The sequence below is a fragment of the Phoenix dactylifera genome, unplaced genomic scaffold (genome assembly GCF_009389715.1).
Source record: "Phoenix dactylifera cultivar Barhee BC4 unplaced genomic scaffold, palm_55x_up_171113_PBpolish2nd_filt_p 000876F, whole genome shotgun sequence".
In the NCBI taxonomy this organism is placed as follows: domain Eukaryota; kingdom Viridiplantae; phylum Streptophyta; class Magnoliopsida; order Arecales; family Arecaceae; genus Phoenix; species Phoenix dactylifera.
The window spans coordinates 72,879-99,582 of NW_024068239.1; the positions used below are offsets into that span (position 1 = coordinate 72,879).

The following is a 26,704-nucleotide window of genomic DNA, read 5'->3' on the forward strand; positions in this document are numbered from 1 at the left end:
TGCTGGCCATTAGATTGATATCAAATGGGACGGACAAAATAATGCCACGGTAGGGGCAATCCTCCAAATCCAAAGTCCGCCACCATTCTTCTTCGTTCCCAAAATACTCCTCCTTCCTCTCCTTATATCTCTTCCCCAAATTCTTCCCCAATCTCCCCATACAGAGAAACCCTAAATTCCTAATCCTAACCCTAGCATGGATCTGGAGCCGGAGGAACTCCAATTCCTGGGTATCGTGGGCATCTACCACTAGGCATCTAAGATCATGCTCTCATGGGGACGTCACTTCTCCCATATCGCCCTCACCCTCGTCCTCCCCCTCTTTATCCTCTATCTGGCTCACATCTACGTCTCTCACCTCCTCTTCTCCAAGATCGACTGCAACAAGGACACCCTCGACGATGCCCCCCTAGGCTCCCCCTCCTAATCCGCCATCCTCTTCTGCCTCTCGTCTGAATGGTTCGCCTTTCTCCTCTTTAAGGTCACCTACCTCCGTGCCCTTCTCGTCCTCTTCGTCCTCTCCACCTCCGTTGTCGTCTACTCTGTCACCTTCATCTACACTGCCAAGGAGCTCTCCTTCGCCAAGGTCCTCTCCGTCGTCCACAAGGTATAGCGCCACCTTATGGTCGCCTTCATCTGGGCCTTCCGCCTCACCTACAACATCGCCTCTCTCTTCGTCATCGTCCTCATTGCCGTCCTCCTCAACCTCGTTGTCGCCGACGTCACTGCCAAATCCAGACCAGAAAGCCCTCACTTGTTGACAAACACAATACCTGGATCTGGACCCGACTCAAACCAGACCCGAACCTGACTCGGACCCAATTTTTTTGGATAGGGTCCGGGTTATACGTAGACCTAACCCGATCCGAATGACCTATTGGGTCAAAAATTGTAGCCGTGGATCCGATCTGACCCGATCTTCTATTGGATCGAATTTGAATCCAAAATTAGGATCCAAACAAAAAATCAGATTCGGTCAGGATCACTTATAACCCGACCAAACTATTTGCGCCCCTAAGAATAATTATAGATTCGTACCGGTATTTTGGAAATATACATATATCCTTCTATCATTATCTATCCATCGAATAAACTAATAGATCTTGTCGGCTTCATAACTCTCTAACCTATTTAAAACTTAAAATATTCTTTTTTATTATTAGTTATTTTATTATTTTATTTTTTATTATTTTTATTATTTTAGAAAGGAATATTTTCGAAATGCTGAGTTAAATTTTTAATCACCTCAAATTTCGAGAAATTCAATGTAATTTATTCAGAAAAAAAAAAAAATCTGACTCCAGACACAGCCGTGCTTAGCGGATGCTTGCGCCACCCAAGAGACAACAAATCACGAAGTGCAACTCCGATCTCCCTTCCACGCGTCGAAACCGAACAATTCAACCCGACATGGATTCTTGCTGACAAACCAGCCAAAGTTGGCTGGAAAATTTTTCTTTGGAAGTGCTGAAGAGTTGGATCGGCATGTACCAAAAAAAGAAAAAAAAAAAGTTGGGCATAGGCGCATGCCTCGATAGCCGGGCTTCGGCTTAGTGCCTTCGTCCTCCCCGAGGCGGCCTCTTGGCTTAATCTTTTTAAGTCCCACCACGACTCCTTCGTTCGCCGCGTTGCTGGTCTCCGGAGCGCGTGCCGTACGGCTAACAACAATCCATGTCTTGTCTTGTTTGAGATCATGTGATAACAAGGTATGTCCAGGATCAACCTCTTCCTGACCATCTTATGCTTTGCTGAATAATATGCTTAAAATTGAGCCAAGTTTAAACTTTATTAAAACCTTGAATCAACTAAAAAAATTAGCCCATTCTTAGGATTTTGGACTGTTGAAGACAAATGGATGCTGAGACTCGGCTCGATAACAAGAACGTTTGTAACTGTTCAAATAACAGATATGGCAAATCTCCAGAAAAAAAAAATTATAAAGCTTGATAGAAGTTTACAAGATGGAATAGAAAAAAAATAATTATGTAACTGAACCAACCAATTTGGAATTAAAACCTAATTAAATTGAGCTGTTTTGAGTTCATAAACTTTTTTATATAACAAACAACGTCTAAGCAATTTCATACTCGGTTCAGCTTGACTGGTTTGCACCGCTAATTATAATCCAACATATATTAATAAGTAATTGCTTTAAAAATCTTGGCAAAATTTCATCTTTTTATCATTTAATTTTATAAGGAAATGGTATTAATGGTCACAACTTTTCTCCGGAAAAAAAAAAGAAAGAAAAGCAAAACAGACAGATATCCCTCAGCTAAATGGAAGAAAATAATTACCACTCCATCCATTTAATTGCTTTGTTTGGAGATGAATGAGATTACAAAAACTAAAATCAAGAGATTCAAATGTTAATGTTGGTATAGAAACCACATCTAATGGCGCATTGATTATAGATGAATTTTGCAAGGCCTTCAATGAAAAATATGGGCATGAAACCATCAAAGATATAAATCAATGGTGAGCAGAAGACAGGCATATTGCCCGGTTTACCCATGTCTCGCATGGCAAGTTATCCAGAGACAGGATACCTCCCGCTGTGCAGTCCACAGAGACAGGCAACCTTCTGCAGCATGGGTATCCACACTAGCCAAATGTCTGAAGTACCAGAGACCCATCTTTCACAAGGTGATTTCTTGCAATGGTAGTGCATGACTGTCTTCTCATCATTCAATATGCTTGGAACTTTATGAACTACTGGTGCATATAGAATTAAAGTATTAAACTCAAGTTAGTCATATTTGCTGCTTCTTAAACACACCTTAGCATTAGCCAAGTAATGGAAAGCTTGCAGTGGATCAAATAGAAACTTCTCTTTGGACAAACAAAAACAAAAAAAAATGATTAATAATGCTAATCTGGGCTCATGAGGGTGAGTTCCATATCATTAAAAAAATAAAAGTGCAAGGTCAATACAAGAAAAATGATCAGGAAAAACTTATAAACTTATAGATTAGATTACACCTGATGGCCTTACCTGAGAAAACATGACCATACTATATAAGCCACTAATTACAGCAGACCTTTTGCAAAACGTTTGACCTATAGATCCCAAACTACTACAAATTCAAAACCATTAGCCCTCAATACAAGAAAAATGATCAGGAAAAACTTATAGATTAGATTACACCTGATGGCCTTACCTGAGAAAACATGACCATACTATATAAGCCACTAATTACAGCAGACCTTTTTGCAAAACGTTTGACCTATAGATCCCAAACTACTACAAACTCAAAACCATTAGCCCTCCCCTTTCTTGCATGTGGTCTCGTGTTTTGAGAAAAATCTTACTTAGATTTCCTGAGCAAGGAGACATTAATTAATCATGGGTCAAAACTATTATGTATTGGTCTTCCTCGCCTAACTGGAGCATAATCTGCAGTCCACCACAAAGACATCATCCCTTTCTTTGCCCCAAATCTTCCCCTTGTTGCCAGCCGCCGATGCTGCATGCTAGTGGCGCCTTCCGCATTCAATAGATTTGCAAAGGAAAAAAAAAAAAGAAACATAATAAATGTGTATCAATGAGAAGATTATCTACAACACATGCATATAATGATAGAAGAGAAATTGTTCATGTCTTGATATACATACAGAGAACAATGGAAGAGAAGATGTTTTACCAACTCTTGTTTGATGGTGGAGCAAGAAGAGTCCTGCAAGCATCAGAAGAACAACCAAAGCCTCCATTCTAGCAGATCCCATACTCCTCCCTCTCCCTCTCTCTATCTATTTGTTTAAATGTGAACTAAAAGCATGTCACATCAGACCTCAGGCTGCCTTCCTCAAGTCAAGGACATGTGAGACTTCAGCATGAGGGAATTTTAGTAGCTAAATTCTGTCCCTCTAATTGCATATAGGTGAACTAGCTAGACTCATATTCTAAAGGGAAGGAAGATTCTATAGTTTCAAGCCCTTTTAGTGGGTCTATAATAAGGTGTGGGATTTTCCTCTCTCTCTCTCTCTCTCTCTCTCTCTCTCTCTCTCTCTCTCTTTCTTGGGGCTGATATCTGTCAGAATATTTTGTCTCATGTGAGCTCCACTAGCAGGTAAGCACATGACTGTTAAAATTGGAGGTCATCGAGAAGAGAAGAGACACCATCACTGAGATGTTTATATATATTTAACCTTGGTTGATCATCTTGATGGCACAGTGTAATGGTGAATGGGAGGCCACCACGGCTACTCTTAGTGGAAGTCAAGGACAGTAGACCTCATCATTGGCCGTCATATGCATGGATGTAAAGATAAGCTCAAGACAATATAAAATCCTATGTTAAACTCCCTTGAAATCTAACCATTATAAAGCTACTTAGACAGCATGCCTCGTATGATCATCCTATTGTTTCGCATGAAATTGTTCAGATTAATCCGTCTGAGTATTTTTGGTTTCTTTTCTTCTTCAGTGGGCCATGCTACAGGGAGTAGCTGTCCTCTTAAATCTATGGACCACCAAGCTCCCCATGAATGCGAGCTCTGATCCCAATGTGTTTTTTGATGCCATTACCTAAAGATTTCACCAACAAGGTTCCTAAAGCTTTTATTTAGTTCACACCAGAAAGGAAAAATACTTGGTAAGCCCAAACATAGTAAAGATTTGGGAAACAATTGATAATAACTTTTTCGTCAAGATGACATCAGCTTAGAAAGTTAATTGATATTATTTTCTTGTAATTACTTATTTGCTTCAGCAATTTGGGACTAGATTACCCTTTATACAGCGGTAAAGTCGCCCATTATGCAAAGATCATCAACTAATAACTTTGTTGCTAGGAGTATTACTTAGAAATTGAATTAGTTGATTTTGTTTACTAGAAGGTTGTTGTTCCACTATAGTGGAGAAACAATCCCAAGCAGGTCAAGGATGAAGAAGGGAAAAGGATACAGGAAAGCTCAAATCATGTCCAGGTTTATATATTATGCCGATATTAAAGAAGAGAGAAAAAATGTTCTCTTCATCCTAGGAGAAAAGGTAGCTGCAGAATAAAACATTTCTTTAAGCAACTCCCTTTGGTTCACTCAACTCACTTCAGTAGCTGCCCTACAAGCAACCCCCTATGCTTGTCAATCTTATGAAACATTGTACAAACACGACCAATTATAACTCCCTTTTGCTTGTCAAACTTCAAGTATCGTATATAGAGAGCTACATAATATAACAAAAGTTTTCCTCATCCCAATATGCAACACACAGGAAAAAAACTTTAGTATTTTGTTTTATATGTGCACATACTGTCTTCCTTGAATTAATTGGAATAGTTTAAGCTAATACACAACAGAGCACAATCCAACATCAAACATAGTACACCCTCTGAATTTGAGCAGATGAGACTTACCAAAAAATTACCAACCTCTTGATTATATATTACTACTTTATAAAATCCTTGCAAAGCTGTTTCTGAGAATAGGAAGATAATCTGAAAGACACAACACAGGAACTAAAACAGACACATGAAAAGGAGAAAGGAGGGGGAAAATAAAATTATAAAAAAAAAGCCTCAATCTACACATGGCAGAGAACTACTCTGGCCAAATATATCTGGAATGCCATCCCATTTGCCCTCCTCTCTTTCTTCCCAATATCCACCTACATATCGGTAACAATCATCTTCTCTATCTTTTCTGAACCACCTGGGTTGCCATCCCTTCTCCTGTAGCTTTCTTGCCTATACAACAAACCACGCAATTTATTTCAAAGAAAACCTTCAACATATAGAAGTAACAAAACTAAAAGAACCACATGTTCGCAGTCTAGCTCTAAGTCATTGGAGAACAAGAGAGTTTTATTTCTTTTCAAAATATTTTCCCTTTGCAGAAGCATCCAATAAGACATCAAGACGTAAACTCCAAATCAGCATGACAGAAAGCTAGCTATGACCCTTGGAGGAATTGCCTTATGTTCGTACTTATCTGGACTGCATTTTTATATATTTAGAGAGATGTCTGCTTTAAATACTAGATCTCCAACAAATACAGAGAGAAAAATAATAAGATATGTTACACATTAAGAAATAGGCAAAATAAATAACATACAAGCTGCATTTTTAAAACGTAACACAAAGCAACCCCCCTGAATGTTCAAGAGCCTCGGCACTAACCAACAAAATAGAAGTTTTTAATCTATGATTTGGATTATATGGTAAGGACTTCCTTCCATGAATAGTTAATGATATAAAACTACTAGTTTCTTTGGAATGTGTGCATGTACTTATGTATGCAGAGAGAGAGAGAGAGAGAGAGAGAGAGAGAGAGAGATTTTGCATGCTTACATCTATTTTAACATAGAACAACGACAACAAGCTCCGCATCTACTCAACTATATTCATGTACAAGTCATGTGGAGTGAGCTCATCAGCAATGATAAACAGAAGAAGCTTTTCGGAATAATCCGGAATTAGTGCAGACTTAAACTGTTGCATTACCTATCTTTCAGAAATATTATCTTCTAATAACTGCTGATAAACAATATCACCAAATGCATGTTTTCCTTCACTTAGAAAGAATGATGTATCCCCTCTCCCACTACCATAAGCAGGGTAATTTGGCTCAATAATAAACAGATCCAGCATCTATGGTGCATGAAAGACATTTAAGAATTAAGGGCTACAAACAGTTTTTAAATTGAGACAACCCGAAACTAAACATTTTTCCTTTTCAGTTTTATGGATTAGTGAGATGAAAAATGACACAGAAGATGCATGATCATATATCCAAAAACAACAGCTAGCAGCAATTTGATTATATTAGCATGGAAATAGAAAAGTACGTGCCCATAATGCCCTTGTAAATGTCTTGAAATTTGAAAACATTTTTGCAATATCTGAACAAACTCTAAAAAATAAAATGTAGGCATGTATTTTTCAAAAAAAAAAACACTTTGCAATCCAATGTGGCACATATCTACCTGGTCACCCACAAATATCATGTGAGACAATTTCATTAACATGATAGCAGAAGACACTGGAACTACAGACAGGCCCTTCTGCAATCTAATTTTTATAAACGAGAAAAGATTTATGGTTAAACCCTCATGTTTTTGTATTTATGTGGAAAATCCTAAGAAATATAGCCATTTCAGTAGAATAATATATTGCCTGTTCACTTCCGCTTTACAATGGGCCAACTCCAAGTTTAACAAGGGTTTTAACTACAAATTCAAGGTTAAGGGCACAAAAAACAGAATGGGCACCTAAGTCATATATAGATCACAAGTGCAAGCCAAGGGCAATGAGCCTTACCTCAACCATTGTGATTTCCGGTTTGCATGTACTCTAACTAGAAATATGATAAAAATCACCCAGATCTATTTACTCTAACAGCTCAAAGCATGTGCCGTGTACATCAAATCAACACCTTGTTGATGTGATTAACATAGTTGATTAGAGTGGGCAAACATTCCTTGAAAAGCATCCCTGGGGGTTATTATGAATACGAACATATGCAAATTTTACATGTTAAAGCTTGTGAAAGGCATTGCAGAGCTTTGAAAATCCTTGGCATAAGAGCAGCTCATCATTTTTGCTCACCACGAGTCTCAGGAAATATCTGATCCAAAAAACACAAGCTGCCAGCAAAATGAACCTAACAAATATAGATGATGAAAAAAATCCTGCTGTTGTGAGTGTTAGTGGCTGGCCAAGGGCTCGACCATGGAAATTGTAGGAAGGAATATTAAAGTGGAGCTGAATGAAGATAAACTAAGGTTTTGGGACCAGTTAATGTTTATTGGAAACTCATTTTCCAGAGAAATGAGAATGTTTTGGCACTTGGATGAGAAAACCAGAACTAGCTAGCTACCCACCAGAGATGATAGTTGCTGGAAACTTGAAGGAGATGGGCGGTCCTAATCTCAGGTCAGCTTAGAATTCTGAAAGGATAACAGCCTCAGTTTTCAATACCGGAATAATTTGGTCCAAGTGGGCAACACCAACATGTTCAGTAAACATTTGGAGAGCTCTGCAACAAAAATTAGATAGCCCAAGAGCCGCTAGAACTTGCAGCCTCTGTTGGTCAGTGAGGAACAAAATAACACCTTTTGTTCAATAATTGTCATCACCATTGGATGTGGAGGTTCATATAAATTAGGTGCGGATATGATTGAGAAATTATTTGAACTGAATAGTATTTTCCAGAGGCAAGAACTTCATTCTTAAGTTGATGGCATGGAACAACTTGTGCAGGAGTCTGGCACTTACATGGGATGTGAGGCATACAAGTGCAGGATGTGAGGCATATGAGTGCACTTGGGGAAACGATTGCATAAATACAACAGGCAGGATGTGTTGACAAGAAAGTGAAAGCAATATCCAACATGCAGGTAATGAGGTGCATCAAACTTGGTGGGTGCAAGTCAAGTATGGATGCTTAATAGTGGCCAAAAATTATTCCAAATTGTGACTGGATAAGGCCGTTATTTCTCAAGTTTGTAGGATTCAACTGATGTACCATGGGACATAAGGGCCAGAAGGGTATTAATGATTGAAATATTTTTCAGCTTTTAAATGATAATATTTAGTGTCATCTCAAGTCTAAGGAGTGATTCTTGCAGCTTAACTACAACGAAACTTGTGAAGCAAGTGTTTGGATGATGCAAGGGCACAGTATCAGCTATTAGATGGCAAACAGCCCAATAACTAACATAGTTTGCAGCCATTGGCCACTCATAAAACTTGTTTACATATACCCACATTGGCAATAGATAGCATAACATTAAGCTCCACAGAACTCCACTGAAGCATTTCTTTTTCAGCCAAGACCAGTCCAAAACAGATATTGATATCAAAGAATCAGCAGAAACTAACTAATGGGATCAAATAAATGCATATACACCAAGTAAATTTTTTAACTATTTTTGTATTACTTATATTGTTCAGAAGCATGTTGGCTAAATTAAATTTAGAGTTGAGAATTTTGATAAGATTTGAAAGCATGGTAACATCAGGTTTCAAAGATATTTCAGGTTGAACAAAATTTTTGAAATAAGCCCAGCTATCCCAGAACTCACTAATCATATAGCCATGTAAATCATCATATGTTAAATTGTCATTAAACTCGATTTTTATCTGCACAACCAACAAAAAAGATACACCAAGCGATCCAAAATATTGCATATTACCTCCTAATTTTCTCTTAGTGGCTTGCTATACTTTTTACAATTCTGTATTTTCCACAATTCTGTAGACACTCTTTTTGTATTTTTACAATTTCCGACCACAAAATCCAAAACTAGAGATGAAATCGCTAAATTGCCAACATGAGAACTCAATTGGTCCAGCCAAAACTGAGTTCTCAAACCTATGTATATTATGTAGCTCGAACAATCATTAATTCAAAGCATAAATTGTTATTTACAATTTCAATAACTTGTTTCAAATATTTTGCTTCTTGATTCCAGCTTTTTCAGAGTACATTTTTGCAGCCTGATGTACTGAAAACATTCGTGGCATCTCAATGGCAAGGAATGCAGCTGGTATGATGATCTCTCACATTTTTGACTACAGCATAACAGCAATGCTAAGATTCAAAGTAACTCGAAGGCATTACAAAGTGGGATCTGTATATCACATATAACAATAAAAAAAATTTCACAGTTTTTATTCATAAAAAATCATGAATTATTGCTCAAAATGATAAGCATATTAAAAGTTCCTTGCTGGATATTCTACATCTTTGATCATAGGACTTAAGCCAATACCAGGATTAGGAAACATATTGAAAGGATAGAACAAAATCATGTGGATATCATCTAATCTTAAATAAGAAAGAGATATCTCACTAGTTTGCAAATTCTGAATTTTTGAATAAGCATGATCAAAGTGTACCCAGATGTAACAGAATGAGGGGGGGAACATGCAACTCATACTAAGTATTTCGAGACATATCATAAGCATTTTACCAGAAAAGAAAGTCATCAAAATACTGGCATGTTGGAATAAGCATAATAACAGGTACCTGTCTTTGCAATTGTTCAAGCCTGAGTTTCTCTGCATTTGCCAGCTCATATTCACCATTTTCTAGGTGTCGTTGATCAGGCCGAAGACGAGAGTCGGTTGGAGGCAACTTCTCCAACAAGCTAGGTGTCAACTCATTCAAGGAGATAGCAAATGGTGTAAGGTTGTAACGTGTCTGAGTGACAGACTTGTCTCGCTCCCATAGAAGCATGGCCTCAGACATTGGATCATACCCCTTGGGTTTTGTACTTGGATCACCCAGTACATAATACATGGCTTCATCCCACTTACCCATCAACATTGCTACCTTCCTTCCTGTTCTATTATCCTGCACAAATCCATGTACCTGCATGGTAAAATGGAACTATCAGTTAACAAAAAGGGGAGGTACAGGAGTAAAAAAATACATAACGATACCCGTCTATAAACATTTTCCATGTTGATTCAAACATACAACCTAATGTTGATAAAAAATAGGTTAAATAATCTAGAAAGAAATTTCTCTTTTCTGCTACAAAAGCAAGTAAAGTTAGTTGCTAATATAGGGGAATATACTAAATTATGAATATAACATACCCAGCCAAATTTCTGATAAAAACAAGTTAAAAAAAAATAACCAATGATTGATGAAGATGTTCTGTTCAGATTGAGGAGGTCTTGCTAGCATATATGGAGATCCCATCCTAATCACTATCACTGGAACAACAACATTGCTATATTACAGGATACCACCATACATTAGATAATGTAAAGAGAAGACTATGAAAGAATAGATATATAAACCAAAGGAACAAAAATAATAATTTGTGTTAGTTACCATATAACTTCTTTTTCCTTTTTCTTTTCTTTTTGTGATGGTGGTGTCCTGGGGGTAGCGACGTGGTGTTCTCGAACAACATCAAATGCACACGTATAATTGGCCAATGAGTTTCCTAATTAGTAAACAGGTATCTCTGGGTTACTGAAAGAGAAAAGTACTTGATCTTGATTCTTATAGTTTCTCCTACATAATATTCTTGAGACATGTCTCAGTAATTGTCTAGTGTATGCTCTATCTCCCGCTAGTCAATTGAATGACATCAACTTTTAGTTTTTTCCATGGCCTAAAATGCATGAACCAGAAGTCTTTCCCTGGTTAGGATCAACAAACATTCCTAAACTAACTGCTGATCGCCGAATCTTGCATGTGACACTATGCTATTTTTCTTTTCTTTAAAAAATGAAATGTGAAGATAATCCAGGTAATATCTCTACCATTTTAGTGGGAGAAGCTTTTCTGACCAAACTCTTCTTTTGCAACAATACTATTGATCAGACTTTTTACTGACTAAATAGAGTTCAAATACAAACAAAAGAGAAGAAAAAATAATGAGTTTAGCAATTTTTTAGAGTCCTAATTTAGAAAGTGTTCTAGGTTCTTAATGGATTTAGAAACTCTTTAGAATCTCAATCCAAAAAAGTCAGAATCCCCAATCTAAGAAATGTTTAAAATACTGCAACAAATATTTTTTTCTTAAGCATGAAGGTAAGAAAGCCTATTCTTGAAAGTATCATAGCCATGCTTCTGCCACATGCATAGCAGCAATACAAAGTGCTGTTTTGCAAGAAATGAAGAGAAAATATATGAAGCCTAAAGCTTTTATTCATTTCCAGAAATGAGAAATAAGGCATCAACTTTCTAACAGAAGTTCTTTGAAGTGCTCAATAAAGTGGAGAGTGACATATACACAGAACAACTCCACAATCATCATTGTTTATTCTAGTTTCTAAGCTGCTGCAGTTTCAGTCTGTATTGTGTTTTGTGTGTTTTATAAGACTTATACACCTCTTATGCCATCATGATCGGGCTTCTCAAAGATTGGGGTTTATTCTGTTTTGCTGGTTTTCTTTTTGGACTCTTTGTTGACTCATGGCAGTTCTTTTGCAGCTTCCATTTTGATCTCCCTATGAAACAAACCTTGATGCATGTTCACTCCAGAACAACCCCCACCCAAAAAAAATCTCAACCCAAAAAAGATAAATAAATAAATAAAATAAAATAAATAACAATTATCAGAAAACATTTTGCTAAACATATTGTTCCATGAGCTAGGGACCAAGTAACTGCAGAATAGAAATGCTATCTGCATCATGCAGAGGTACCTGATGGGGATTTCGATCAATGATGGACTGTTCTTTAAACTTGAGCTTGCAGGAGTAATGGCCACTACCCTTTATGCGCATGGTACCATAGTGATCACAATAAATTTTACCAATTATAATGTTATATATAGAAGTGGTGACTTTACTCCATTGAAATGTCTCTCCATCTTCAAACTGGAGAGTTAGAATGCCAATAGGATCAAGCTGGATAGATCGACCCCAAAACTTTCCTTTCAGATTAGAATCACCCCAGAATTTCCATCCTCTACCTTCACAGTGACAAGCGACGATCATTGGGTGGTGACTCACCTGAACAGACAATAATTTTTGACCAAAGAAAACAGTTCAATGTGATCAGAATCTGCATTATTTCGAGCACAACAAGAGGACACTAATTGCTTCTGCTGAAAACGGATAGAAATGAATGGGAAAAAATGAATATCACTAAAGTTTCTGTTCTATCCAAACACATGACATTAATAATCCAGAGTAACTTAACTAAATAGTATGCTGCACATTATTGAGAGAAGATAAGAGTGTAACCTTCTCAGAGAAGAAGTGAAGACCTTTATCTGGATAATCAGCTTCATATGTCTCCCCAAGAAGAGGGTTGAAAGGTTTGCATTGTCGACCTTCTGTTGAAGCATAGCCAGATACCGCAAATGCTGCAATGTGGAGAATCCTCATTAAGCTGTTTCCCTGCATATTTTTCAACACACTCTCTTATGTTTCACAATCAAGCAACAGACAGCACTCGACCACATGTTACGCTATCTGTTCAATTGAATATATAGGTTTATCTACGAGCTATAATAGGTAATCAGGTGAGGCAGCTCTTAAATGAAAGTTATAAACAGCAGGCTACAGCAACTGTAGAGTCATAAGCTTTTATATTGTTGTTGCCTATCAAGAATTTCCCTACTTGTTAAGACATTTTCTTTCTATTCAATGGTATCCAGGAACTATAGCTGAGAGTCTAAACGATATAAGTATACAGTAGAAAAGGAGTGCAGTGAGGTATAAAAAAAAGGAAAGAAAAAGAAATCTAATGGCCTGCCACTGGTTCAGGATTTGAATCAGCTCCCAAGCAACTCATATGCATAAAAAGTTTGACCCATCTTCATGGCATAAACATTATAATCCTTGTTCACCATTTGTTCTTATTTCAGAAGCTTGATGTGTATCTCTGATCCATGATTCTCATGAATAGATGAAAAATATATTCATCTATCATGAGAAAATGTTAGATTGGTCCAAACAGAAGCTATGGCAGCACCATGGCTGCTTATTCATATGTCATGGCAAAACTACTTGACAGTGTAAGCAATCTGACCATATGATGGCAGAACTATGGACAGGTTTATGATATAATAAAATTTTACATATCATTGGTGAACAGAAACTTAATGGGTGGTAGTGTTAATATCGACAAAGTTTAGATCGAGATTCAAGGTATAGTGTTAATTATGGTAGGATTATGTATATAATCACAAAAACCTGATTCTAAAGGCTGAAGTTCCATCAATGAGGTTAATGCTTTAATCAGGCATTGGACATAAGAAAAGGATAAAGCAATCTTGTAATAGTTCCCAAAACTGTCACAAGACCCAAAAAACTGATGCGAAGCTGCAATATCATGCAACTTAAAGATCTAAGTTTCGCTCTTCAGATTATTGCTTGTGCCTAGAGATAATGCAATTCTCTGCATCACATTATGCCTTATTCCCATGCATCCGGACTGCAAGTCTAGGTAGACGTCAATAATTTGCTCCTAAGTTGCACAAGCTTAAGGTGCGTACTGCGGTAGGTCTCCATACCCAGAAATGGCTTCTCTAGGTCTTATAGAAGTACTCTCCTTGAAAAGATTATCTAAGAGATTCGGCACCAGTGTGCTAAGATCAGCTTAGGATACAACTGGAAGATGTTTCTTCGCGTTGATGAATCATATGCATAAAGCCAATACCAACTAGATGGGATATAATTTGTTGGTTTAAGGCTAAGGTTAATACAATATGAACAGGAACACCCCAATACATGCACAGTATTCTGTACTGTTCAAGTCACTAAAGCAGTAAACATACCAATGATATAATAATAAATTACCATGTATAACATTACAAAAATCCCTTGTATTACTGATAAATTAAAGAAAATATGGCAATCAAGCAAACATGAAGAAAAAAAGAGGACAATAATCTAGAATAGTAGATAGCATTAAATATAAGCTGCAAGGCACTTTAAAGATCAGAAATAAAGAACAAATAGCATCAATTTTTTAACATTAACCATCCATGCTTATACCATGTTTGGTAGGCATTAATAGCTACCTACAGTGATGCATATTACCTGAAAAAAAAGTGGCAATTTTTTTTTTTTTTCAAATGAACAATGCAAAACCTGAAAAGGTTTGTTACCACTGGCAATAGCCCATCATTACTTGAATAGTGGAAGACTTAATTGCCACTAACAAGGCAGATATCTAGCTCAGGAATCAGGATACTAGAAGTGCTGAGCTGCAGAAGTATCAATTTCTTGTGAAAGTTTTCAAAAAAGAATGTTCATGATTGCCAAGCATATACATTCATCAAAATGTTTCAAACTTATAGACATCATCATACATATGTAAGGATGATATTGTTTCAAACTAATAAAAGGGAAGGAAGCAGATGCTTCCGCACAGCCATTGAACATTCATTCAAGAGGATAGCACACTAGCTACATTAATAAGACTAATTAGTAAAAGTTCAAATTAAAAAACATCTCCATAACAAATAAACATAAAACAAAAGCAGCAGTATGACCAGATCATCAGCAATGAGTAAGTGCCATCTTTGCACCAAAGAATTCCAAAGAAAACATAAAAATTTTACAGAAAACATTTACATTGAAAGGGCATGCTTATAAGTTGTAACAAATCAAGACCCATACGAAACAGGAATGGTAGTACTATTGTATATGAATAAGCAATTGATTAATAAGAGTTGGAATTTTTCCAAAGATTAAACCTGCTTGCCCCATTCCAATGCTCGATCGACCAAGTATGAATATTCCAGGTCCTCAAAGCATTTTTGCAAGGAAGAGAGTGGCTCGTTGAAATAAACAGGAAGACAAACTCCCGAAAGATCTTTTCCGATGTTTTCTTTAATTATTGACCACAAGCCAACAGGTTTTTCTTTTTCCTTTGGCTCTGGCAACTTCTCTCTCCGTTTAACATAAGGATACTCGATGATTTTCACTCCAATAACAATATTTCTTATATGATCAGGACAGCAGGAATCTCTATCACATGTTAAACACATGCAGCCATTAGTCATAGTTTCCCTACTACGATATGAGGCACTTCTTAGTGACTCTGATGATAGAAAGTCTCTAGTGTCAAAATACATCCCATCATCTTCATCTGTTTCCCCATCTGCACCTTGACTTTCATTGTCTGCATCAGAGTCAGTTGCACTGCCCTCTGACATAACTGAATAGAAATCTGTAACATACAAAACAAGATGAGTGTTTTTAAAATTCCAGAAGAAAGAAACCAAGCCTGACAAAAATACATGGACATATTTAAATACAAAGGCATTTACATGGACACTATAGCCTCACAAAGTAAAACAGGTATGCTCCTAAATGAAAAATGAGCAAAACACAAGCACTTTTTTCTTTTAAGGACATTTTGTTTGTTTTCACTGGTAAAAGCACCATTTTGATGCATCAAATTACATTGCTGAAGGTCTGAATATTTTTCATTTCAATTCTAACTAATGAGAATAAAGGAGAAAATAGCAACAAGAATAAAAATGGACCATGCAATATCAGAAGCCATCTCATGAAAACTGAAAGGGGCCAGACCAGTGGGAAGGTAAAGGTTTGAGCATGTTAATCAACCAAAAAATTCAGCTCAAACAAGTCTCCATCTGCATGCATGAGAAGCGCCCCCAGAGTCCACCAAAGCATCCCACAACTATTTATAATGTTGCTTTGCCTATGTGGCATAAGATTTTAGTCTTTAGCTTCCAGCATGTCAACAAAATGGTTGACAACAGTAGCCAATTGTGGTGACTCATCCCCACAAGAATAGACATGCATCAGCTATTTTTTGTTCATTTTGGATGGAAAAGGGTCCATCTCTGGATGGTAGTCAGGATTTAACATGGAGATGGAGATATAATGAAAGCTTCGGAAGAATGAAGATAAGGAGAGGAACATTAATTAAACTAGCTTGTACATGTAATGCAATTTTGGTCCATATATGCCTCAAACAATATATGTAGCCAAGGGAAACTGCAGCACAATTCCTCTCATTATCTTTTGAACATTAGGTGGTAAAAGTCAAATCGTCTTAAACTGAAGAATATATGTTATCCACTAGTTTTCCAGGTGCAGATGGGTCACATCAATCAATCTAACTTGACTCAAATTCCCAACTTAATTAGCTTAAACTCTAAAATGTAGAGCAAATACCAAGCAAACACTGGTTTCAGAAAACAAACATGAACCAGACATTTGGAGAGACAGGTTCAATCATGTACCAACTTCAGACTGAGTTAAATGGGCCAAATCTCATTTTTTGAGCTCATTTTCCTGGAACATATAGAGTTTTTTTCAAGTAAAATCATGCAATGTCCAGCAAGATTTGAAGCAATAGCTTCCAAATAGATCCATGTATCTTTTCCTGGTGATTACCAGCATTATTTCAAGATTTGAAGCGATCATTGTTCACACTCTAACATATCCACAAAATATATAAATCAAAGCAAATTTGTGAGGATCCATGTGGATGTGTGTTTAGCCTAGATAAGTAGATCTTGGATACTTATACAGGACCAAGGAATCCAAATAATACATTTTAGCTAGACCTTCTTAGATGAGGTCTTGGGTTATAACAAATGGTATCAAAGAATAATTTAGAACCCCATCCAAAAAGGCTAGCCAAAAGGTATTATTTGGTTCCTTATTCCTGTCAAAATATTCAAGATCTACCTAGTGCATAGCCGGTGTGGGACTAAACACACGCCTGCACAGGTCCTCACAAGATTAAAATGAGTAGGGAGAAAAAAATGCATGCAATTTTTTCAAAAGAAAATGAAGCAGGGTCATGGTAAAAGCAGATTAATACAAATAGGGATAAAAGAAACACATGATATTTTTTCCAAAAGAAGATGAAACAAGGTCATGGAAAAAGCTTTCATAGTTCAGAATATCATATAACAATATGCCCATTGATTCATAAGAAAATTCAATAAATTGTGAGTATGATATGCATAACATGATGTCAGATAAATGTCAGATGACAGCACAAATTTGTAATACCAAAATAAATTATAGTAAATGTCAGGACATAGAAATCCCTAACTGATGCAGCTATATATATACATCGCGAGTATTATAACAAAGCATTCAAGAAAATAAATCTATTTCAAGCACTACTGACCACTGAATCTCCCATTCCCCAGTCCAGCATGTGCTTCACGCTCCTTTGTTTCGTCTACTACTGTAGTTTCCAGCTCCACTTTCTCTGTCTGCATATCAAGAAAATAAGGACAATATAGTTCCTTTAGGACCATGTCTTTGCTTCATGACTCAAAAAAAGATACAATAATGAGAAAGAAATGTGAGCATCTGAAATAGGAGGTCTCTGCAAATGATTTCTTGAACATAATCTATCAAAGAAACATTAGTTAACTTTTCCCACCAGTTATCATGGGCACACATTGGAATTATCATCAGTCATCGCCATCAATATAATTCAAGCCTTTTCCCATGAAAAGATGGTTCTACCGTGAAGCACAACTCTAAGCCAATAAGTTATGAGAAAATATTGAGCAATTTTTTCAATTGCTGATTGGCCTGATGGCATTTCCCTGAAAATTAGAGCCAAACTCCTAGCTAAAGCAGCTTCAAAAAACAGAGGAGCCTTCCTTGAAACTTAGAAGGTCAATAGATTGTAAAGGAGTTTAAGTTTTGCAACAAGGGAGCAACCTTTTCAAATGTCATAAACTATCAAATAGCCTAGGCAAAAAGTATAAAACCCTATGATGCCAGAAATGATGTCTCGTGTGTCTATATATTAGGACATTTCACTGAAAAAAGAATGTGATGTGTGCTTTTCAAATTTGCTTCCCCAAGTTCTTGTTGCATGGATTACAAAGAAAAGGTGTATGTTAATTTTAAAATATACAGAAGACGAAAAGTTCAGCAGTCAGTTAGGCCACTAAACAGTGTCTGGAGTAATATTAATGGATTTGATCCATAACCATTATGCAGTAACTGATGCTCTGGGAGTCATATTTAAAATGGAGATGACCAACTGTAAGCATCTTATCCCTTGAAGCACACATGTGGACCTTGATGTGCAGTAGATTGGAGTGTCATAATGTGCATAAAAGTTTGAGCATGTGAACAGTGAGCTGCAAGAACACGTGTTTATGTAATTGCGAGAGCATTGGACCCTGGGCTGCCAAACTTTGTTTTCAGGTTGTAAATGCATACGAGCAAGGATATACAAGGTTTCAATTGCAAAGGGGCAGCAACAGGAGAGCAAACAAGAACAAGACAGACAGCAAAGACAAGCAGTTAGGAAGGCATGGCAAGTTTGAGATTAAGTCAAGGCAATCGAATGTTGATCTGATGTGGTGGAGAGAAGCCTTTTCTGCAAATATTCATTCTTGAAGTTTTACTTTATAAATAAAATTACAACAGTATATACCATGTTTTATTGCAACATTGCACCTGCATGGAACTATATCCATAAAGGAAAAGACGTGGATGTTTTAGCACTGTAGTGACTAGTGAATATATTCCCTAACATCATAAAAATTAAAAGTTTTACTACAAGTGAAAACAAAATTTTTAATAATACTGCATAATCATCATTAAGTTTTAAAAAATGGCAATGCATGCTACAGCAACAAGCATACACCACTTATGATCTAAGGATATCACACAAGAATATGTTTGTTGTTAATAACAATTTATAAGATATAGTTAATGGAATTAAGTATTATTAGCATTTAAACAAATACTCCACATATTGTTCTTAAAATAGTACATGACAGTATATTGCATGCAGAAAGAATGTGATTTCAAAATGTAAAAACAAATCAGATGCAAATAATACGCAACATGAGAAGGTGGAGAACAAGGTTTGCACACCAATGCATACATAAACTGAAGAGAAAGATCAATCACGTTACCTTAAGAAGAAAAAATCAATGGAAATTAAAGAATTATTAAGAAAAAAAGATCAATAGAAATTAAAGAATTATCTGGACGAAGAAAAATTCTCATTAAATATGTTGGCAAATTACGCCTTTTTTGTTTTACATTTACTCGGTGTTGGTTTAACTGTGAAAACAATATCCTTGTTATTCAGAAAAAGTTACCTCCAACTGCCTTAGCGTGTCAAGTAAAACAACATGTTTTTGTTGAAGAGACTTTAACTGGTTCTGCAGCTCGGAGAGTTCAGATAGCATTATAGACTCGCACTCTTTGACTGCTGCTTCATTGAGTCCTTCCTGCAGCAATCGTTCACGCAGCTTCTCAGTAGAGACTGTGACATCTATGGTAGGTGCGAAGTCATTGCTGGTTAGCATACGAGGAAAGTGATCTTTAGCTGACAGCAATGCTTCGATCCATGCACTGCGATCTTCTCTAGAATCACACCGTAAATGAAGAGTTTTAGTGCCAGTGAAAATATATAGCCTTTTATCATCTGATTTACTGGCACGAATTGAAGAAACCTGAAAATCATGTTCACTGCTCACTTGTTAGTACAGAGGATGGAAGAAATGATACAATGATAATATGCAAAGCAGCAAAACAAGTTGATTAAGCCATGAACTATCAATAGGTTACATGGTGAACAGCTATACCAATTGTTGTTTGAGGATGATACCATAAGTATCTTATGGGACCAGAGCATAAGTGAACGCAGAATCATACAACAAAGGACGTAAAAATTTAAAACATCCAAATGGATCAACCCATCAATTACTGCATATATACTTAACAAAAAAGGCAGTAGATATGGATCAACAGAGGTCAACGCAACACCATAAGTTATAAATGTCTTCCTCATATGATGCCATTTAGCATCAAGGCCTTCAAAGTTGAAGAGAAACTGGCAACATACAATAAAGAACTTTCCATATAAAGTGATCCTAAAATAAATTATCCAAGTACATTAATTTGGAGGGAGAAATTCTCTGTTGTAAGTCTGCCTACAAACACACACACACACACACACACACACACAGAGGCTAGAATGCTTCTAACAGCATTCAGCCTCACATGCGGCACAATGAAAACTAATGATGGGCCTTCAAAATGAAAATGCATACTCATAATCATGATGATCTACAATGTCTATACTGGCTATAAACCAAAATCGTGCACTTTTAGACCTTTTACCTATGCATCATATGGAATGAAAATGGACAGTTTTAATGGTGTGATGCCATGTTCTAGTTTGAGATAGTCATACTAATTAACTAAATCTTCATTTGTATTTATTTTACAATTTTTTGATCAAGATCAATAGTTTGTATTTGCAAATATTATAGTCTATGATGTAGTTTTGCTCACTAGCTATATTCCTATTGTTTATCTTGTGCTCATTTAATTTATTGGTGAAAGACCTCTGATCTTTCACCCATATATTGGAAGGATTCAAATTGCACAATTTTAATAGGTGTTTGCTACAGTACTCCCCGGCGATTTTTATAGTATGCAGTTTGAGTCATTTGTTCTAAAATGGTAAGCTTAGGTGATTTACCAGGTAATCAATGGTACAAGTTCAAAGAAAAAGTTATCTTTTAAGGACTAAAACATTAAGGGCTCGTTCTTTGGAAGGTAAAAAACTTACCTGGGAAGCTGCATTTTCCTGGGTAAGTATTTCTCAGGCAACATAAGACAGAAAAATAATTTACCTATGTTCTTTTATGCACTGGAAAATGGCTATGGAACTGTTACCCATGTTCATTTGCATTACAATTTTTTCGAGTAAGTTGCTAAGATCTATCCATATTTTCCATAGCAAACTTTAGTATATAAATATTATTATATAACAATAATATTGTATTATATTATATATATTATATAATATAATAATATATTATATTACACATTATACTATTATATAATATTATATATATATTAGACTTATATATCATGTTATATTAATGATATATCATAATAATATATAATGTTACATATTATATATTATAATATATTATATTATATTGGTTTATATTACATTATACTATATCATATATTATATTACATATTATACTATTATATATTATAATAATATATAAAATATATTATACTTATATTTTATATTATATTAATGATATATCATAACAAATATATAATGTTATATTATATATTATAATATATATTATATTATATTATACTATATTATATATTATTATATTATTACATAATGTAATAACAATATAAGTTATTATTATATTATATTATTATATTATTAATATAGGGTTGGGGAATTTAAGAAAAAAATTAAAAGATCATTTTACCGGCTGATAGGAAAATGACTTATCCACCTAGAGAAGCATAAGAACATGGATAAGTTGGTCAATAAGAACACTGATCAACTTTTTCATGATATTTGCCCACCAAAGAACTGCCCTAAGCCCTATTTTAAAGCTTCATATCCTTCTTTTTCTTCCTACTTTCTTGACACTCTGCAACGGCCTTATTGGTTGCCAGTTGTCTTCCATGGCAGCAATATCAACGCTCTCCTCTCCCCCCACCCTCCTCTCCAAACCACACCAACGCGCCATTTCTACACCACTGCATCCGCACCGGTGACCATGGCAATTGGTAAAAAAGGTGCAATCACCCCCTCTATTCCCCCTTTGCATCCTTGCCATTACTATTGGTTTGCTGCCGCACTGTTATAATCCCACATAGCACATCCATTCGCTCGAAGGACATTCTACCACTTCCTAGATTATTAACAAGCAACAGCCATGGCTTTGGAAGGTACTTAAGTGCCATCATTTGAGGGTGAAGTGGGGCTACAAGGATAAGTGATGGTGGCCATTGACTCAAATGTAGACAAGTAGCCATCATAAGTCGCTGAGAAAAAGCTAAGGAGATAGATGACTTTCCCATGAGGGACACTCCTAATCAAGGTTCGCCGTACCGGTACCGAACCCCGTACCGGTGCCGCACTAGTATAGGCGTACTGAGTGTCGGTACGGTACCGTACGCTCGGTACCGGACCGTACCGACATTGGTGTACCGATACCGGTACCCATCGGTACGGGTACGGTATGCTCGGTACCGACCGGTACCGATCGGTACAGCGAACCTTGCTCCTAATGGTTTCATACTCCGATGAGACCAATGGTCATCACTGCCGGTAGGCTGCTATGGCTGCTTCGCAACCACGGTGAAACCACAGAGGCAAGACGTTGGGAGGTGGAGGAAAAAATATGGCTTATAACTCTCCCACAATACCTTCATCCACCAAAGGTCAGGATCTACTCCTGCAAACCATTAAAATATTGTGATGCCCTGTTTTGGTTCGATCTATAGTCCAGAAGCATACAAATTTATTGAATATTGGTTTATACATGTTTTAAAATATTTAGATCAAGATCAACTGCTTGTATTTGGAAATTATATGGTTTATGGTGTACTTTTGCTCATTAGCCATATTGCTAGTGCTCATTTTGTGCTTGTTTGATGTATAGATAAAAGACTTTCGAGGCCAATGATTTGTAGTTTCTAGGCATTTTATACAATTATATCCAAATTTTTTGCATTACATGAATGCAAAAAAAACTTTGTTAAAAGCATTATCCACATTTGAGAAGCTAAGAATAGTAAGAGAGAAGAAGGATTCAAGAAGAAAAATAATGGATAAACTCTATGTTCGTGGAGTATGTCAAAATAAGCCATCAAGAGTGGAAAAATATAAGAAGCAAAAAAAGTAGAAAATGGCCTAAAATAGCAGTAAAGAAAAAAATGGTATTAAAATTGTCATTATATATTGCAAATAAAATGAAGGAAAAGGAATGCATCTGTATTTGATCATTCATTTTTATTTATCCAAAATTTCTCATAAATGCATCAATTTATTGAATGGTGCTTAGACCCATGGTTTGGCTACAGACTAAGAGATAATAATAAATTAATGATTAATTAAGCACTTTCCTTTAAATGAAAATGAATACTACAATCTATCAATTGTGTCATCGAATGTTAACATTTTGACTAGTTACTAAGAGTTACTTCAATAGAGGTTTATTACATTGTCATGGATCTCTTTGAGATGACACTGTTGCAAGAAAGATCTAAGACAAAGTCCATACCAATTTATGGTTCATGTTACTTACTGACTTCACTTGTAGAACGTGAAAGCTTGCATTAGCATAGAGTTTGCAACAAGTGCCCAAATACTAGAAATGGCAGAACTGACTCCAATTTGCTGATTGTTAATGACATGTCAGATGAAGCACAAAAAGATATCCTTTTCTTGTTCAGATTAATCTTGCGGTGCTTTGAGATCTTCTTAAGTGATTTTTAGGCTGAAAAGAATTCTCATCTACGAAGGATGGAAGGTTGAAAAAAGGAGAGACTTGCCGAGCTCTTATTCAGCAAACTAGACAAACTTGCCATCAAGTTCATTGGCACATATCATGAAGCTTGAGTGTAGTCAAGACTGGTTCTAATGATTGAGATGGAGATAAAATGTTGGCTACAGGAAATGGAAACCCAGGTGGTGAAACCAATACTTCTTTATTCAGTCCCTTCATCTATTCCAACTTCCTAGTTGCCAATTTGTTATACCAGTAGAGATGTGGTTCACATGATTAATCAAATCATCTTCTGAAAGGAATATGGCTATAAATAAAGAGATTAGGAGGTAGAAAGTTGTGCAAAAGAAAGGGGCAAGGTGTCTTAGAGGTCAAATCCCATGAAAAAATGGCATCTTGCCAATTCAAAAGTTCATCTGGATTTAAGAAAAGTAATATCGGATTTTGGAAGTGTATATCAATAACTCTGACTATTTTTTAAGGCAAATTTGGATTATCTGGCTGGTATTAATCAATTAGTCCTTTTCTACCACTGTATGATGAAAATTTGTAAGCATGATACAACTGATTTTCCGGCATACCCATGCAAAGCTTCTCATTGCGACATCCAGTGAATAAGTCTGCTATAACTTCACAGCGTTCAGCATTATTGCTTGGAAAAAGATGAACTTGTTGTTTTCATGGAAAGTGTACCAAATGATTGTGATTTTCTTTTCTGATCAAGGATTAGTTCAAATTTTAGATGAGACAAAATATATCAGAGAAGGTCATTTACTAGCAAAAATGGCATGTCTCATCCAAAACAGCTATGCTTTCATATTAACAACTAGTTGATAGACTATTTCATATGCAATAATCCCTGTTCGACATTGCAATTCAGGATGGACCAACCAACCACAAGATCAACGGCCTGTGCCAAAAAACAACTTTCACAAAACCAGATAAAACAGTAACAGAAGAAGACGCAAAGAAAGCAGAGAACTGGCACCAAACCTTCAAATGTATCTCCCCAAATGGCTTCCACTGCTTCGCCGTCCCCCGCCCTGCTGCTCCACTCGCCGCCTGGTCCTTCCTCACCCGTCTCAGCGAGTCCTCTCCGATCATCCGGAGGCCGCCGACCTCGCATACCGGCCCCACTGCAATCTTATCCGGCCCATGCACCTTGTAATAAGACAGCACCCCATCCTGCAGCACAAACCACCTCGATCTCCACCCCTTCCCATAATTCACCCACTTGTACAGAACACCCGCCACGACCCCATTCGTGGTGCACCCTCTGCAGCCACCCTTCACCTCACTACCTTCCCCCGCCGCCGCCGCCGCCTCCTCCGCCTCCCGACTCACACCCAAATCCGAATCTGAGGCCAGCAACGGAACCTGTGCCGACGACAACAGCTGTTTGCTCGACAAATTCCTCCCCTGATTCTCAACCCCTGGAGGCGCCACCGCCGACGCCGACGCCGACGCCGGCGGCTTCGCCTTCAGCGTTACCACGGGCGAGTTCCCGCGCTCCCCCCGATCCAGCGACACCGGCGCAATGCAGCAGAGCGGATTCATCTCTACCTATATGATCCACCTAAAACCCCAAAAATATCCAAAAAAAACGCAACAAAAATCCCTAAAAAACCCAAAGAATCGCTGGAGATCGGATCCAAAGGTCTGTCGGCACTCAGCAAAGATTGGAGGGAATGGAGAAGGGATCGAAGGGCATTGGGATCCAGGAGGAAGGAAAGGCGGCGGCCCGGGCTCGAGCCCTAGGCGACGAGGAGAGGAGGGGGTTGGAGGGAGCTCGATCAAGGGAGATCGAGGAGGCAAGCCATGCGAGGGCTGCGGGGGATGACATAAGAATGGTACGAATGGGATCTAGAGAGAGAAAGAGAGAGAGTGTGTGCGTGCGCGCGCGTGTTTTATTAAAGAGAGTTTCTCAGCAGCAATTAAGCTGGGCGATAAAGAGGAGCAGGCGCGACAGATCCATTAAATTCGCTGATCGGCGTCGCAGCGCCAGCAGCAGCGCTCGGTGGAACGAGTGTGAGAGAAGAGAGAGAGAGAGAGAGAGGGAGAGGAAAAAAAAAAAGTAGCTCTTGCAACGGATCTGCTGCATATATGCACTGTACCCGTGGCGTAATATTCTGACACGTGTCTGTCGGCTGATAGCGAGGACAGGTGGCAGTATTTGATTGGAGAGATTGATGAAGATTATTGTGGGGGGGGGGGGGTGGGGTGGTGGAGGCTGGCGGTGAAGCATTTGGCGTAGATGGGGACAGGTTCCGGTGTGCTGGAGGGGGAGAGGAGGGTTAACGTGGACCGTGATTTGGTGACACGTGGATGGAGGAGGAGGGAGCCGGACGGGGCGACGGTGGGTCGGCGCTTGGGTCGGTTGGGTGGCTTTCTTTGTCGCGGGGCGAATTGGTGGAGCACAGTGGGTGGGCCGTGGGCGCACCAAGTGGGTGCGGTTTGGGTTATGTGCTGCTGCAGAGTAATGGAAGCGAGTTTGTCTCTGGCTGGGGAATATTTAAAAGAAGATGCTTGGGCTGGAAAATCTAAAGTGCGTGTCCTGACTGGCTCTTTATGCGCAAAAAAGAGTGCAAAGCTTGTTTAATGATCCTTTATTTATCTAAACATTTAGCCTTCCTTTTTTTTTTTTCATTTTTCCAATCAACAATGTTTTAAAATGTTAGTTATGGTTCTATTTTCCTAGACAAAGAAGAAGATTTAGATCTTCTCTTCTTGATAAAGAAATATCTATAACATATGCTTGTGTATACAAGAATTGGAGCAAAATCTTCTTGAAATCTTACTATTCTTGCAATCTAGTTGTTATTTATTTCCTTTAAAATATAAGAACATGCAATATGAGAAGGCGGTTTATTGGTCATCTGCTATGTGTCTACAGGTAGAGGATGTTACAACACTTCCCAACCATCTCTACTAGTCCAAAAGATGCTATTGAGCAATTATATTTAACTCATAATGGTTTGCATTTTACTAGTCCAAAAGGTAGTATTACAATGATACAACACCACCCAA

The 26,704-nt window shown here is 37.3% G+C and overlaps 2 protein-coding genes across 4 annotated transcripts; both read right to left on the reverse strand.

Moving 5' to 3' along the window:
* Positions 1-409: 409 nt before the first annotated feature.
* Positions 410-2,671, reverse strand: LOC120107473 (acidic leucine-rich nuclear phosphoprotein 32 family member E-like). Its single transcript, XM_039120752.1, has 2 exons — positions 2,550-2,671; positions 410-725 (listed from the first exon to the last, which is right to left on the reverse strand). The coding sequence occupies exons 1-2, from the start codon at positions 2,669-2,671 to the stop codon at positions 410-412; spliced, it is 438 nt and encodes a 145-aa protein (XP_038976680.1).
* A 394-nt stretch (positions 2,672-3,065) lies between these two features.
* On the reverse strand, positions 3,066-25,737 carry LOC103720191 (oxysterol-binding protein-related protein 1D). 3 transcript variants are annotated; one of them, XM_026809653.2, is made up of 8 exons: positions 24,671-25,737; positions 19,493-19,849; positions 17,542-17,629; positions 15,119-15,594; positions 12,657-12,812; positions 12,114-12,422; positions 9,973-10,317; positions 3,066-3,484 (listed from the first exon to the last, which is right to left on the reverse strand). In XM_026809653.2, exons 1-8 carry the CDS (start codon positions 25,232-25,234, stop codon positions 3,419-3,421), a joined length of 2,361 nt encoding a protein of 786 aa, XP_026665454.2. In that variant the 5' UTR covers positions 25,235-25,737; the 3' UTR covers positions 3,066-3,418. The 3 variants fall into 3 exon arrangements, with proteins under 3 accessions (XP_026665454.2, XP_008808011.2, XP_008808012.2); XM_008809789.3 differs by lacking the exon at positions 3,066-3,484 and adding an exon at positions 5,354-5,687 and having other exon boundaries at positions 24,671-25,735; XM_008809790.2 differs by lacking the exon at positions 3,066-3,484 and adding an exon at positions 5,354-5,687 and having other exon boundaries at positions 19,493-19,865; positions 24,671-24,921.
* Positions 25,738-26,704: the final 967 nt, after the last annotated feature.

What these genes read in the sequence shown, in the direction of transcription:
- LOC120107473 (XM_039120752.1), bottom strand. Translation starts at nt 2,671, where the DNA reads ATGCACTACCATTGCAAGAAATCACCTTGTGAAAGATGGGTCTCTGGT. An exon ending in TGTGGACTGCACAGCGGGAG is followed by an intron (nt 726 to 2,549) that starts GTATCCTGTCTC and finishes TGGATTTGGCAG; the next exon opens with TGACGTCGGCGACAACGAGG.
- LOC103720191 (XM_008809789.3), bottom strand. Translation starts at nt 25,234, where the DNA reads ATGAATCCGCTCTGCTGCATTGCGCCGGTGTCGCTGGATCGGGGGGAG. An exon ending in GGGGAATGGGAGATTCAGTG is followed by an intron (nt 15,595 to 17,541) that starts GTCAGTAGTGCT and finishes TGTATGTTACAG; the next exon opens with ATTTCTATTCAGTTATGTCA. An exon ending in TTGAACAATTGCAAAGACAG is followed by an intron (nt 5,688 to 9,972) that starts GTACCTGTTATT and finishes TTTGTTGTATAG; the next exon opens with GCAAGAAAGCTACAGGAGAA.